The sequence below is a fragment of the Mobula birostris genome, chromosome 3, assembly GCF_030028105.1.
Source record: "Mobula birostris isolate sMobBir1 chromosome 3, sMobBir1.hap1, whole genome shotgun sequence".
NCBI lineage: Eukaryota > Metazoa > Chordata > Chondrichthyes > Myliobatiformes > Myliobatidae > Mobula > Mobula birostris.
The window spans coordinates 184,933,728-184,949,343 of record NC_092372.1 but is presented as its reverse complement, the minus strand read 5'-3'; the positions used below and the strand labels follow the sequence as shown (position 1 = coordinate 184,949,343).

At 39.0% G+C, this 15,616-nt stretch overlaps 1 protein-coding gene across 7 annotated transcripts in view; it reads right to left on the bottom strand.

The window, feature by feature from the left end:
* Positions 1–15,616, bottom strand: part of mllt10 (MLLT10 histone lysine methyltransferase DOT1L cofactor) — a 288,280-nt gene that overhangs the window by 23,338 nt on the left and 249,326 nt on the right. For all 7 annotated transcript variants that reach the window (XM_072253815.1, XM_072253813.1, XM_072253811.1 and 4 more), the window contains 2 exons: positions 14,478–14,809; positions 8,419–8,512 (listed from right to left, as the gene is read on the bottom strand). In XM_072253815.1, the coding sequence (XP_072109916.1) occupies positions 8,419–8,512; positions 14,478–14,809 (426 nt within the window). The remainder of the gene's footprint in view (positions 1–8,418; positions 8,513–14,477; positions 14,810–15,616) is intronic.

Sequence of the window (15,616 nt, the reverse complement as noted above, 5' to 3'; positions counted from 1 at the left end):
ACCAAGAATTAGGCTGATTACAGAATGTTCAGAGGAAAAGTAAAAATGGAAGAGGCAAAAAGCACATGAGAAAAGACTCTTGATTTGCAAATGCATCCAAAGTCATATGAACAAACAGTTAAGAGGAATGGGGTCAGAGTCCAGGAACTCATGGAGGTGGAGGTACGAAACAAGTACCTTACATCAGTATACATCAAGGAAGATGATGCTACTACTGCATCAGTAAAGATTCAAGTTCTGGATAGGCTAAATATGGTAAGGGGAGAGGGCAGAAAAGCTAGCTGTATTTACTGAATGGTACTGTATAAGATTATAAGATGCAAAGATGGGGAAAATGTTCAGAATATTTTCCCATCGCAGGATTATCAAAGACAAGATGACATAGGTTTAAGGTGAAAGGTAGGAGATCTCATGGGTTCTGAAGGGCACTATTTTTTCTTACATGGGCGTAACTGATGTCTGGAACAGGCTGCTAGTACACATTGTGAATACAATCACCATATTTAAAAGGCATTTAGAGAGATAGAAGGTCTAAATACAGGCAAATGAAATTAGGATAGATAGCCAAAAAGGACAGCATGAATGTGCTAAAGGGGCCCGCCTCTATGCTGTACAACTTCATAACTATGATTTAAAGTTGATACAGCACCCAATCCAGGCAGCACACCTCCAAAACACTTATGGAAGTTCTGGACTGGTTTGTTCCAGTAACAGGGAAGGAAAAAGAATGGCAAAGTACAGAAACAATGGATGACTAGACAGGGGGTTAATTTAGTCAAGAAGAAGAAAGTGTATTTAAGGCTTAGGAAGCTGGAATCAAACAGGGCACTTGAGGACTATGAAGGAGCCACAAGGGAACTCAGGGAAGGACTTAGGAGAGCTAGAAGGGAGTCATGAAAAGTCCTTAGCAGATAGAATTAAAGGAAGTGCCAAATACATTCTGCACACATCAAGAGCAAGATGATGTCTAAGGAGAGAGTAGGACTACTCAAGGATAATGGACAGAATGTGCTTAAGAGGCAGAGGATGTAGGTGACATCCTAAATGAGTACTCTTGCGTTGGTATTTACCAAGGAGAAGAACGTAAAGGACAGTGAGATCAGAGTGGAAAATGCTAAATTGCTAGGGCATTTCAAGTTTAGGAAAGAGATAGTGTTCGATCTCTTGAAAACGTTAAGGTTAATAAGTCGCTAGGGCCTGATAAGATATACATGTTGTTCAGAGAGAAGAAAACTGGGGCCTTGACCAAAATTTTTGTATTTCTGCTAGTCATGGGTATGGTGCTGCAGGACTGGTGGATAGCTAATGTTGTTCCTTTGTTCAAGAAGGGAAATAGGAGTAATCTAGAAAATTATAAATCAGTCAGTGGTAGGAAAGCTAAAGGAGAAGATTCTTAGGGATAAGATTTATGATTATTTGGAGAAGCATGGCCTAATTAGAAACAGTCAGCAAAGATTTATGTAGGGTAGGTCCTATCAAGAGAACAAGAGAAAGCCACACCAACTAGGTCTCTGGCACAGAGTCTGGCTGTGGTGCAGAAGGCAGTGGAGGTGGGTGGGGGGGGGGGGGAAGAAGAGAGAAGATGAGTATAATAGTGATAGGGAATTCCATAATTAGAGGAGCAGACAGTGGATTCTGTGGAGGTGAAAGAGACCTGGATAGTATGTTTCCTCCCAGGAACTAGGGTTAGGGATGTCTCGGATCGGGTCCACGGCATCCTAAAGTGGGAAGGAGAACAGCCGGAAGTCATGGTACATATTGGCACCAGCAACCTAGATTGGAAAAGAGAGGAGGTCCTGAAGAGAGAATATAGAGAATATAGGCTGTAAGCTGAAAAGCAGGTCCTCCAGGATAGTAATTTCTGGATAGCTGCTGGTGCCACATGCCACTGAGGTTAAGAATAGGATGATTTGGCAGATGAATGTGCAGTAAAAGAACTGGTGCAGGGGCAGTGTTTCAGATTTCTGGGGAAGGTATGACCTGTACAAAAAGGATGGGTTACACATGAACCTGCAGGCAGGTTTGCTAGAGTGTGGGGGAGGGTTTGAACTAATTTGGCTGAGGAATGTGAATCAGATTGATAGGGCTGAGATGGGGTAGTTGGTATACAACTAGATGCAGAAGACTGTGAGGAAGGAAAGACAGAAAAGGCATGTAAAATTTCAATATGCATGCAGTGAGTGGGATAAACTGAAGTGTAACGGGAGGGCTAAAATCAAAAAGGGTGATGAAAACAAAACTGAAGGTGTCATATTTGAATGCACATTGTATATGAAATAAGGTAGACGATCTTGTAGCACAGTTAGGGATTAGCAGGTGTGATGTTGTAGGCATCTCTAAGTCATGGTTGAAAGAAGATTGTAGTTGGGAGTTTAACATCAAGAATACAATGTGTATCAGAAGGACAGGAAAGTAGGCAGAGTAGGTGGGAGGCTCTGTTGGTGAAAAAATGAAATCTGATCTTTGGACATGACATGGGATCTGAAGATGTAGAATCCTTGTGGGTTCAAATATGACACCTTCAAATATGGGTAACTAAAAAAAACACAAGGGTAAAAAGACCCTGATGGTAGTCATATTCAGGCATCTGAACAGTAGTCAGGATGTGGGCTACAAATTACAATGGTAGACAGCAGAGGCATGTAAACATTCAATATGCATGTAAACTGGGGAAAATAAGGTTGGTGCTGGATTCCAAGGAAGGGAACTTGTAGAAAGCCTACGAGATGGCTTTTTAGAGCAGCTTGTGTTTGAATCCACAAGGGGAAAGGCAATTCTGGATTGGGTGTTGTGTCATGAACCAGATTTGATTAGGGAGATTAAGATAAAGGAACCCATAGGAGACAGTGATCATAATATGAAAGAATTCACTCTGCAGTTTGAGAGGGAGAAGCTAAAATCAGGTATATTAGTATTACAATGGAATAAAGGGAATTAAAGAGGCATGAGAGAGGAGCTGGCCAAAGTTAATTGGAAGGGATGTTGGCAGGACAGCAATGGCTGTTGAAAGGTAGGCAAGACACGTGGACCAGATGGGCTGTACCCTAGGGTTCTGAGAGAGGCAGCTGAAGAGATTATGGAGGCATTAGTAATTATCTTTCAAGATTCACTAGATTCGGGAATGGTTCCAGAGGATGTGAAAACTGGAAATGCCACTCCACTCTTTAAGAAGGGAGGGAGGCAGGCAGAAGAAAGGAAATCATAGGCCAGTTAGTCTGACTTCAGTAGTTTGGAAAGACATTGGAGCTTATTATTAAGGATAGTGTTTCAGGGTACTTAACAGACACACAATAAAATAGGCCAAAGTCGGCATGGTTTCCTCAAGGAAAACTCTTGCTTGACAATTCTGTTGGAATTCTTTGAGGAAATAACAGGCAGGATAGACAAAGGAGATTCAGAGGATGTTGTTTACTTGGATTTTCAAAAGACTTTTGACAAGGTGCTGCACATGAGGCTGCTTAACAAGAGCTCATGGTATTACAGGAAAGATATTAACATGGATAGAAGATTGGCTGGCTGGCAGGAGGCAAGCAGTGTGAATAAACGGGCTCTTTTCTGGTTGGTTGCTGGTGACTAGCGATGTTGTCACAAGGGTCGGTGTTGGGATCTCTTCTTTTCACATTATATATCAGTGACTTGGATGAAGGAATTGATGGCTCTGTAGCCAAGTTTGCGGATGATACAAACGTATAGGTGGAGGGGGTAGGTAGTGTTGAGGAAGCTGCGCGCAGAAGGACTTACACAGATTGGGGGAATGGGCAAATAAGTGGTAGATGGAATATACTGTAGGGAAGTGCATGGTCATGCACATTGGCAGAAAAGAATAAAGGTGTAAATGGGAGAAAATTCAGAAATCAGAGGTGCAAAGAAACTTGAGAATCCTTGTGCAGGTTTCCATAAAGGTTAACTTGTAGGTTGAGTTGGTGGTAAGGAAGACAAATGCAACATTAGCACTTATTGCAAGAGAATTAGAATACAAAAACAAGGATGTAATGCTGAGGCTTTATAAAGCGTTGGTCAGACAACTTTGGAGAGGATGTGGAGGAGATGTATCAGGCTACTGACTGGTTTAGAGTATGTGTTATGAGGAGAGATAAGACAAGTTGGAGCAGCTTCCTCTGGTGGCTGAGGCTAAAATTATTCAAATGCGTAGATAGAAAATCAGCATCTTTTTCCCAGGATTAAAAATGTTTGGTACTAGAGGGCATGTTTTTAAGGTTGGGGGGGGGGGGTGGACAAGGGGGGATGGGAAGCAAAAAGGAAATATGTGAGGCCAGTTTTTTTAAAAATACAAAGATTGGTAGGGATTCAGCATGCACTGCCAAGACTGGTGGTTGAAGCAGGTAATGCAAAAGTGTTTAGTAGACTACTAGATAGATGCAGGAAAGGAAGATGTATGGTAATATGGTTAGGGAAAATGGATTAGATTAATTAGGAGTCAGGTGAATAAGTTCAGCACAATTTTAGGCTGAAGGGCCTGTCCTGTATTCATTGTAAGGAAGAGAGTAAGTTGTAGAAGTCCAGGCCATAATTTTTCTATTTATTAGATTCAGGGCTTATGCCTACAGATTACAGTCAGGTTGATGACTCTGAATATTATATAAATGAACTTCTAAGATATATTTCATAAGATGCCATGTTATCGACTTACCATCGAGATTGAAGGCCATAAAATTAAAAGTGCAAGAACATATATAGAAAGGTTATTTCTAGAATTCAAGAGAAGGGAGATGGTTTTAGGGTCTATAAACCAAGACGTGAAAAATAAGAGCAGGAAAGTCACAATGAATCTTTTTAAAACTCTAGCTCAGCTATGTGCGTGCAGTTCTGATGGACACACTTAAGGAAAGGTACTAAGGCACAGGAGATATATGCCTAGTCCTTCAAGGATGAGGGATTATAGACCAGAGAGGGTGAGGTTATTGTTTTGGATGTTTTAGGCAGATCAGACAGAAGTAAAAATCATGAACAGTTCAGAGAGAAGGGACTGTTCGGAGTGTCAGAAGGAGCAGGATGAAAGAACAATAAAGGTGATAGTAAAAGAATGAAAAACAGGATTTTTTAATGCAGTCAGAAGTTAAGATCTGGACAGTAATGGCAAGGCACTACGTGGAGTTAAGATTCAATTTAAGATTTAAAAAGGAAATGTTTAAACAGCTGGAAAAATAAAGAGAAGACTCAGTAAGACACAGTAGTAGCAACAGCTGGATTGCTTTTAAATGGAGTCACTATTAGTGGCTGCCTTCTGTGTTGTTACCATTATTCTAAAGCCTCGTTTTATACTTTCCACATTAAATACTCTACATCAATGGATATTGTTGATGTTGGAATGTGGAACAAGCAATATGAAATTGGTTGTCACATCCAAGATACTGATCATTATTTGGTCCACTGCAGATGTTTACACTACCTGGATGAACCTTACCTGTTAACTAAAGGAATAAAAAACCTTTACATTCACTATTATGTCTTTACACCGAGCTTTTCGGCAACATTTGAAATGCTTTTGTGAAATGGACAACAGCATCTATGTTCTCTTAAGTCAGGTCAACAGCTACTGTTAAACCTGGTGTAATACCCCAATGGAGTAGTACTGAACCCAAGCACTTCAAAGTTAATCTTTTGATCTGCAATGTCAATCTCTAAGCAAAAAAAAAAGATATATACACACACAGGAGACTGCATATAGTGAGAATGCTATCCTGAGTTAGTGTGTGAAATTCTGCATGTGACTGATAATGATTTTCTGCATGTAATTTAATTGGAACTATCCTCCATTCTCTGCATTTCAGATGGATTGCTGCAAGTCCATCACAATGTTTGCTTTGTTCATTAAGCAGATTTTTCTGAGTAAATTGACTTTGCTGCATAATTGATCACTGAGCTCAGATGTGCACACTACCATTGTTCTAATTTATTGACTGATAAATTAAAAGAAAATGGTTCCAGCTTTGTAGTGATTTGTAAATATGCACCTTGCCTTGTAGTTAACATTGTTCAAATGTGTAAGAAACACCAGAATAAAAAGACCCTAATTAAGGATAAACAGCATGGATATAATAAAGGAACTGCATTTCTAGACAAGGTTACAAACAGAGTCAATGAGAATGTGTTTGATTATTCTAAATGGAGTATAGCATAGATTTCGACAGGATCCCTCCTTGTATACCATTCAAGAGCATGGGATCCAATTAAGCAAAAAAACCAGATCGATCTGAAATTACCTCAGCGTCAGCAAGCAAAGTTATGGAGACATAAAACATGGAGGCAGGCCCTTTGACCCAAGTCATCCATGCCAACTATGTTGCTCTGTGAGCGAGTCCCACGCTTAGCCCATAGTCTTCTAAATTTCTCCTATCTAATTACTTATCTAGATGTTTTAAAATACTATTAATGAGTCAGTATCGATTACTAATTCTAGCAGCTTACTCCAAATATGCACCATCCTTTCTGTGGAGAAGCTACCCCTGATGCCCTTTTAAATCTCTTGCCTCCAATTTTAAACCTATGCTCTCTTGCTTTTAGTCACCTTCCCTGGGACAAAGGCTTTCACCTCATCCATGTTCATCATGATCTTATATACCTCTATCAGGTCACTCCTCAATCTCCTACATTCCAGGAAATAAATTCCTGGTCCAAGCAACCTCTCCTCGTAACTCAGTCCCCCAAGTCCAGGCAACATCCGAGTAAATCACATTGGATGACAAGTTCTGAGATTGTTAAATTTTACCACAGGACTCAGCATTTAGTCTCTTTCCAAAATATAGGTCAAACCCTGTTAATAATTATTAACTTAATAAATCTTTACAAGGATATAAAGGGTTTCTTCATCTGTTCTGCTTACTACAACAAATGGTAAAGAACACATTTGGAAACTGTCTTTTAAAACACAGGTTGATGAAAACCAATAAGATTTAACAATCATTGTTATCAGGTTAATAGAAGGAATCTGAAGTAAACAAGCTCTTCAAAATGGGGGAAACTGCTCAGCACCCGTCTGGCAAGAACAGCCAATAATTTGCAAAGTTCAGTTTGTATGTTTCAGCCTGTCCAAACAAGAGTGGATTGCTCTTGATTTATTGCACCTTTACTGGGAGGTGATTGAGTAGCTGACTTTTTCCTTGTCATCATGGCAATTAGTATCTCCTGCAAAAGTTGCATGTTTACTATACTCTCTGCAACAGAATTTTTTCATAATAATGAGTTATTTAGGAAGGTATTCTCTTTGCTAACTGAAGGACACCTGAATTATATTGATTTAAACTTAAAAGCAAGGAACATGAAACAAAAATCACCATGTCACTGACAGCAAAGAAGAAACTTTTAAACTGCTAAGACATATAAATGTTCTAGTCAGTTTGTAACAAAAGTGGCTGAGGTAAAGCAATATGGTAATAGAACAAAGCAAGGGAGAGCTGTGGAGGAATTGAATCTAGGTGTATACATACAAGGATCCTCAAAGACATGGAAATGCACAGGGTCTTAAGGATAACAGGCCAGGTCAACAAGGTCACTGAAAGAGCTTTGGTTGCTTTATTATTTGAGGCTTTGTATTTGCTAAATGTGGGCAACATTATCTAAATGCAACTTCAGTGACAGCAACATTGTGAAGGTGCAGAGGAAGAATTTTTTTCTATGTCTTTGTGGGAACTGGACATTGCTAATTACCATTGAACTGAGGTGGCAGTTAACAGTTAACCATACAGGTGAAATTTTAGTCACATAGGCCTGACAATGCAGATTTTATTTGAAGGACATTAATTAACTAGATGGGGTTATGCAATGAAACAGCAATTCTATATTTACCATAATTTATATTATTCTTTTTAAATTCCGGTTTTATTTGATAAATTGAATTTAAATTACACAGTTGCCATGATGCAATATAACTCTCAGTCAATTGTTTAGTACACTGACTGCTGGTGTTGCAACACAAGTACCACACCGCTCTGTTGTCATGAAAGGTTGAACAGGCTTGGGTTATTTTCTTTGGAACAGATGAGACAGAGTGGAGTTTTAATTGATATACACAAAATCAAAAAAGGCCTATAAGGACTAAATGTGGATGATTCGATAGCCTTATGCTGAAAGTAAGGTGGGGGGATAGATTTTACTAATTGGTCAAATAAGTAGAAGAGAAATTAAGATGCTATTAGTAGTGTCAAACTCATTGCCAGATAGGCTGTAGAGGCCAATGCCTTCATTATATTCAAGTACTTGATCCATACTTAGAGAGCAGTGGCATTCAGGGCTAACAGGTTTCAGTGGGGAACTCTTTCTTGATTGGAATGGATCAAATTGGCTGAATGCTTCCCCTTGTGTTGTATGTTTTTATGATGTAAATGTAACAAAGCAAGCTATAAATCAAGTAAGCCATTTTACTCATGAACGTTGTAAGTGATAAAACAATAATCTTACTGGAGTGAGTTGCTGGGATGGTAACAATTGTTGAAGTTGTTGTTGGAGTAACAATTGTCTCTGTTGCTCAGAAAGTAAGTTCAGTCCTGGCATGCTATAAAACAAAAATATTTTGTAGATATAGAATACTATATGTAAGACACACACACACACATTAAAATAGAAATACAAAGACCACTTATTTTTATTAGAAGATGCTTAAAATTTAAAACTTTGATGCAACAGCAAATTCTTAACCATTTTAGAATTTTGAACGGACCATTCTCTCTGAGGATCTTGTTCAATTCAACATCCTTCAAGGTGAAGTAACAATACATTTGAATTTTCTACAATTTAATGTTAAAATTTGGGCCCCATAATTAGGCACTTTTTTTTTGAGAAAATAAGGCAATATGGGTGTCTGAAGTTCTACAGATCATGCTTACTTAGTATGTTTTTTTCACTTTTACATTCTGAGCAGGGGCCCTTGCTATTGATTATTTTGAGATGCTGCTTGACCTGCTTGTACTTCCAGAATTCTGTTTGTGTTTTAGATATCCAACATTTGTAGTTTTTGTTTGTTCTAATTCTTAACTCATGCCTTTGTAAAGTGGTTACCTGGATTGGATTTTTTGGAAAACCTGAAAGATTTATGTTGTCTTTTACGATATTTGGTAAATATTAGTAAAATCCTAATCAAGTTGCATACGTCCAATCCACAATGACCTTTTTGATGGTCCTTGAAACAAATAGATCTTGCTATGTGATTCCACACCACAAAAAGCTATTGATTTGAAGTTTTTTTTTGTGGAAATAACATGTTACATTGGGGAACAGCACAGAAGATCTTAATAATCAGCGTCCAATCTAAAGACAGGTTTGCTTTCAAAATACAAATCTGGCAGTTTGACAACATAGGCAGACTAGGTAGCTGGTATTTCCAGTATTTTTTTTCTTCTGCTAATTTTACAGTTTATTCATTGGTAAAGTATAATAAATAAACCATTTGCAGTTAGTTTTTGTCATGTTCTAGCATTTAATGGTTCAACACTCCAAGCAAATAATGAAACTGAAGGTTAGTTTTCATCTCCCAATCCACTTGCTCTGTCAATATAAACATTTTGGAATGTTCATCTCAAAACACGAGGTCGGCTGTTATACTCCCCCGCTATAGACAAATAACATGGCTGAGATATGAAGAACAGATATTAGTTTAAAACCATTGAGGAAGCTGAGGATCTGGCTTCTGGAACTGGTTACTGGCTTCAGTAAGGAATGAGAACCTTTTTATGTATACTGTAGATACATCTCATAAAACATCATAGGATTAAAAATGCTAAACTACCAAGGGAGAAAGAAACCCCTTTTAAAATAGATATTAGATAGTTGTACAGACGACTATAATGTCAGGAGTGTGTTGAAAAGTTTTGTGAAAGCAGAATTAAGGTCTTGAACTAGTTGGGGAATTGAGAGCCAGTGCAGGTCTCAAATAATAGAATGCAAGTGGCTGAGGACAGTGAAGGTTCAACAAGTTGGTCCAAGTTGAGTTTATTGTCATATGCACAAGTACATATATGTACAGGTACAATGAAAAACTTACTTGCAGCAGCATCACAAGCAAATACTACCATATAAGCAGCATTCACAAGAACATAAATTAAGTACAATTTTTATGAAAAAAACAATTACAAAACTAAGTTCATTTCAGTGCAAAACAGTCAAAATGGTCATAATGTTGCTAAGCTGTAGTGATTAGGGTTTTGCCAGATGGTTTAAGAACAAAATGGTTGAAGGAAATAGGTGGTCTTGAACCTGGTATTATGGGAATTCAGGTTTCTATACCTCCTGCCTGATGATAGCTATGAAAAGATGGCATAGTCCCGATGGTGGGGACTTTTGATAATCGACATTGCCTATTTGAGGCAACACCTCCTGTAAGTACGACCAGTGATGGGGAGGGATGTGTCCATGATGCATTGGGCAGAGTCCACTACTCCCTGCAGCTTTTTACATTGCTGTGCATTTGAACAGCCACACCAGACCATGATGCAGTGAGTCCGGATACTTTCAACAGTACACCTATAGGTTTGTTACTGTTTGATGAAAAGCCCAACCTTCTTAACCTCCTAAGTATAGACACTGGCATGCTTCCCTTGTGATTGCACCAATGTGCTTTCCCAGAACAGGTCATCCAATATGTTAGCACTGAGAAATTTAATGCTATTGACTTTCCACCAATGTATACAGGTGCATCTTTGCGCTCCTTCCCCTTCCTGAAGTCAAAAATCAGGTCTTAAGTTTTGCTGAAGTTGAGTGAGAGGTTGTTTTTGCAGCACCACTCAACCAGGTGACCTATCTACTCCAGCATGCTGACTCAGGACCACCTGTGATTTGTCCAACAACAGGAGTGTCATTAGAAAATTTGAGGATGCCATTGGAGCTGTTCTTAATCACAGTAGAGCAGAAGGCTAAGCATGCAGCCTTGAGGTACACCTGCGTCAATGGTCAGCGAAGAGGCGATATATTACCAATCCTCACTGATTGAGATCTGCTCGAGAAAGTAGAGTACTCAGTTGCAGAGGAAGGTGCAGAAGGTCTTGAAGCTCATTGATAAGTCTGGATGTGATGACTGTTGAATGCCGAGCAGTAGTTGATGAAAAATAGCTTGATGTACAAATTCTTGTTGTCTAACAGAGTAAAGAGACAGAGAAGTAACATCTGCTGTTGACCTGTTCTGACAGTATGCAAATTGGAGTGAATCCAGGTCATTTCTGAGGCAGAAGTTGACTCACGCCATAATCAACCGTTATCATTACTGTTGATGTAAATGCTACCAGCTGGTAGTCACTAAGGCAGGTCATCTTGCTCTTCTTGAGACACCAGTGCAATAAATGCTGTCTTGAGGCAAGTGGGAACTTCAGACTTCAGAGGCAACAAATTGAATATGTCCCTAAATACTCCAGCCAAATGAAAATATGCATAAAAGTCTAAGAAAGAGAATGTGTTTGGCAAAAAAAAAAATGATGAGGAAGTGGTCTTTTCAGCAAGGAACTCCAGATATGACCAGGCTAAACACTTTGACAAGCAAGGAACCAATTTTAGCAATCGTTCTTCAAAAGGCAACTCATTCTTCCAGGAATTAACCACCACTTGTGATTGCACCCACAGATTCTATGCTCACACCACTATTGCCATTCTTGCTCATTACATCCCCCACAATGGTCAAGTCTCTAAAGTGATGAATACAAATTCTTTGATCACAATTTTTCGTCTCCTCCATTGAGACAAAGATGATGAGAAATAGGATAGTGCAACCCACGGGGAAGGGGCTTGCATGATTGATTACATCATGAAATTTCAGCAGCAGGGGAGCCATCAAGACCCAAACAATTTGATGAGTGAAGGCAATATCTAATCTGTCAGGTACTAACAATGTTTCACTGTGATCATTTCATCCCTTTTGATTCAATCTAGAAAGTACTATTATTATCTGTGTTCTGTCATCATAAAACTATTTTAATCACTGCTTACAGAATAACTTATTTTGTTTTGTCTTTCAATATGTAGGGTATGGGTACCTGTTGACCATATTCCCAGAGAAGGAGAAAGAGGAAAAATAGGAGACTGATAATGATGTACTTCAGTGTAGATGACAATACAGAACACAAATTCAAAGATCAGCACATGAGAAATCAACAGATCAGGGCAGGAGAGGATACACTGGGCATGAGGGCTGCAATCTGGTACATCAGAGGGAAGCTAAAGTGGGAGCTTATTGGAGACCTCATGTATGCATCTACAAAGTCCTACAGGATGGTTTCGTTGCCAGTTCTGAAATCCGATACAGATGCACATGGAGGTGGTTTGCAAACTGTCAGGTTTGTTTCACCAAAGACAAGAGATGACATGACCAATGTAGGGGCCCCTCTCACAGTTTATTGTCAAGAATACAGAGCCTTTGACCTTGACTCTGGCTGTCCTATGTATTTGTTTGCTGAGTATAGATGATAATCATCTTTGGTGCAGGTGACAACCACTGTGAAGACACAGATGGAGGCTAAATGATGATTAGAAACTTCTACACACAGACTTTTCTTGTTGTAACTTGACGCCCGGTATCCATTACATGATAGCAGGATAAGGCTTGGTAGTAACACTGATGCATCACACACCACCAGGAGCATTATGAGCAGTGACAGAGAAAAGCTACTTTCATACAATCTGCTGGGTTCTGAGCAAAATGAGGTGCCATTGATGAATAGACTGATATTTGCAATGAACCTAAGATTGCCACTCATGAGCATCTATCTCATAGTTTGAAAGGAGCTATAGGATTTTGTACAAGGGCAGGCTGCTTTCCTACACAAGTTGTAATATGACAAATGGAAGGATGCCTTATTTCTGTGGAAGCAGGCTTATTTATGACCCTGCTGTAATGGAGATAGGCCACTTCACTGAATGAAGACTGTAGAGACCAGGCATCCATAACCAGGGTTCTGTTAACTTGCTTAACTCTACATCTGGAGGTGGAAAGATGGAGAGTTAGGAGATCATCCTCTCTGTGCCACTTCAATCTTCACATATCACATAACAAGTTGATTCAGGACACAAATGCCCCCTCATCAGGACATCCAGTTACTCCCAATATAGCTCCTTGGGCAGCTACAAGACCTTAACTTTTTGCCAGCAGCGAATGACGATTAACCAGGATTGTTGTGGACTTAAGGAAATTGTCAAGGAAAATTACTACATAGTTACTGATACAAGAAAATACATAAATGATTACTCATGTTATTCCTATCAGGTCTATAGTTTCTGCAAAACCTCCATCATGTAACCTCCAGCCCTACAGTATAATCAACTTAAAAGTTGTGAGGCACCCCAGTTAAATTTATAGAGGATGATGTGTCAAGGTTGCCATGTTTAAAAACAGTAAGTACAGAAACTGGTCCTCTCAGACCATTATACCTATCTATGCTAATCCCAGTTACTTACTTACTTAGGCCCATATTCCTGTACAGCATTCCTATCCAAATACTTCTTCATATACACTTTAAATGTTGTAATTATATCTGCATTTATAATTGTAATTATCTTAATCTCTCTTCTGATGTCTGTATTCCTAACGTGCAGAAGGACTGGAGATCATTTACTGTGTATACACCTAACCTAGTAATTGTTTTTTTAAGTGTTTTTTTGTTCACTGAAATCTTATTGATAAGGGATTGTTTAGTTTCCCTTGAGTAAATAGGTTATAGAAAACAAGTTATTCGAGAAATAAACTGGGGAATAGAACTGATGGAAATGCACCGAGAATGCATTGATTTGACAGGCCAAATTGCTTCAACGCATTCCATTACAAAAAAAAGAAAAATATTATGAGAAAATTCACAAGACTGACCAGATTAATTGAAAAATGAAAAACTACTAATCGGATGCCAAAAATCTGAAATAAAAACTTTGTGGCAATATTCAGCAGGTCAGACTGCGTGTGTGTTAATGCTTCAGATTACTGATCTTTTATTGGAACCAAAACTACAATAAAACTCCAATAATCCATTCTCCCATTGTTCAGAATTCCCTAACCTTTGATACTTAGGGCCCTGGTTCCCAAGTTCATTTGAAGTACACTGGAGCTCCAATTCCCACACACCTTTTAAACTCATTGGGATCCTGCTTTCCATACTCTAGTTAAACTCACCTCGAATTACCTCCTGTTCTCCCTTGATTCTAACCAGGGACTCATTTCCATGCTTCCTTGGGATTCACCAGAGTCCCATTCCCAGACTCCCTATAAACTTGCTGGGTTTGCTGAAAAAATTATTGTACTATGGGGTCACTTCATAAAAACAAAGCAATTCAAAAGTGTTTGGAATAACGTGCTAGTCTGGCACCAAAGTCCTGAGCAAGCCAGATTTGATAAAGTTTTATGGTAGTTCTAGTTCTGAAAACCAACAAGCAACAACACCAATTTTCCTCCTCTTTTCATGAAGACTGCCTGACCTACTGAATATTTCCAGTATTTTCTGCTATTATTGCAACTTTGTAAAGGTCAGACAAAAACACTTTAAATATGTTACCTGTTGGTTATATTGGTAGATATTGGAAAAGTTACATTTGGTGGCACAGTTGCATGCGACAGTGGACTTGGATTTTGTGATATTGACACTGGAGTCTGTACAACTCCATTCAAAGTACCAACAAATCCATTGACTCCCAGCTGGTTTCCCGGTAAAGTTCCCATCAACCCACCAACTGAAGACACTGTAGGCATGGTGGAGGCCATCGTTTGCATGCCACTAGCCAGTGCTCTTGATATACAGTTAACTCCTTGCAGAGATGGACTTTGTCCAGTAGTGGTTGGACTGGCAAGAGAAGAACTGCCAGTACTATGTCCACAGGAAGTTCGGTCCTAAAATGAGAAAACCAGACTTCAACCAAGAGCTTATTTGAATAGAAACTTAACAATGACAATAAATAAATTGATATAAATATTTATGCAGTATCATAAACTCAAAGAAGTTATTCTAATGTACAGTGGCATGCAAAAGTTTGAGTGCCCCGGTGAAAATTTCTGCTACTGTGAATAGTTAAATGAGTAGAAGGTGAACTGATCTCCAAAAGTTATAAAGTTAAAGATGAAACATTCTTTTCAACATTTTAAGCAAGATTAGTGTATTATTTTTGTTTTGTACAATTTTAGAGTGAAAGAAAGGAAAGGAGCACCATGCAAAGGTTTGGGCACCCCAAGAGATTCAAGCTCTCAGATAACTTTTACCAAGGTCTTAGACCTTGATTAGCTTGTTAGGGCTATGGCTTGTTCACAGTCATCATTAGGAAAGGACAGGTGATGCAAATTTCAAAGCTTTATAAATACCCTGACTCCTCAAACCTTGTCCCAACAATCAGCAGCCATGGGCTCCTCTAAGCAGCAGCCTAGCACTCTGAAAATTAAAATAAATGATGCCCATAAAGCAGAAGGCGGCTACAAGAAGATAGCAAAGCGTTTTCAGGTAGCCGTTTCCTCAGTTCGTAATGTAATTAAGAAATGGCAGTTAACAGGAACGGTGGAGGTTCAATTTGAGGTCTGGAAGACCAAGAAAACTTTCCGAGAGAACTGCTCGTAGGATTGCTAGAAAGGCAAATCAAAACCCCCGTTTGACTGCAAAAGACCTTCAGGAAGATTTAGCAGACTCTGGAGTGTGGTGCACTGTTCTAC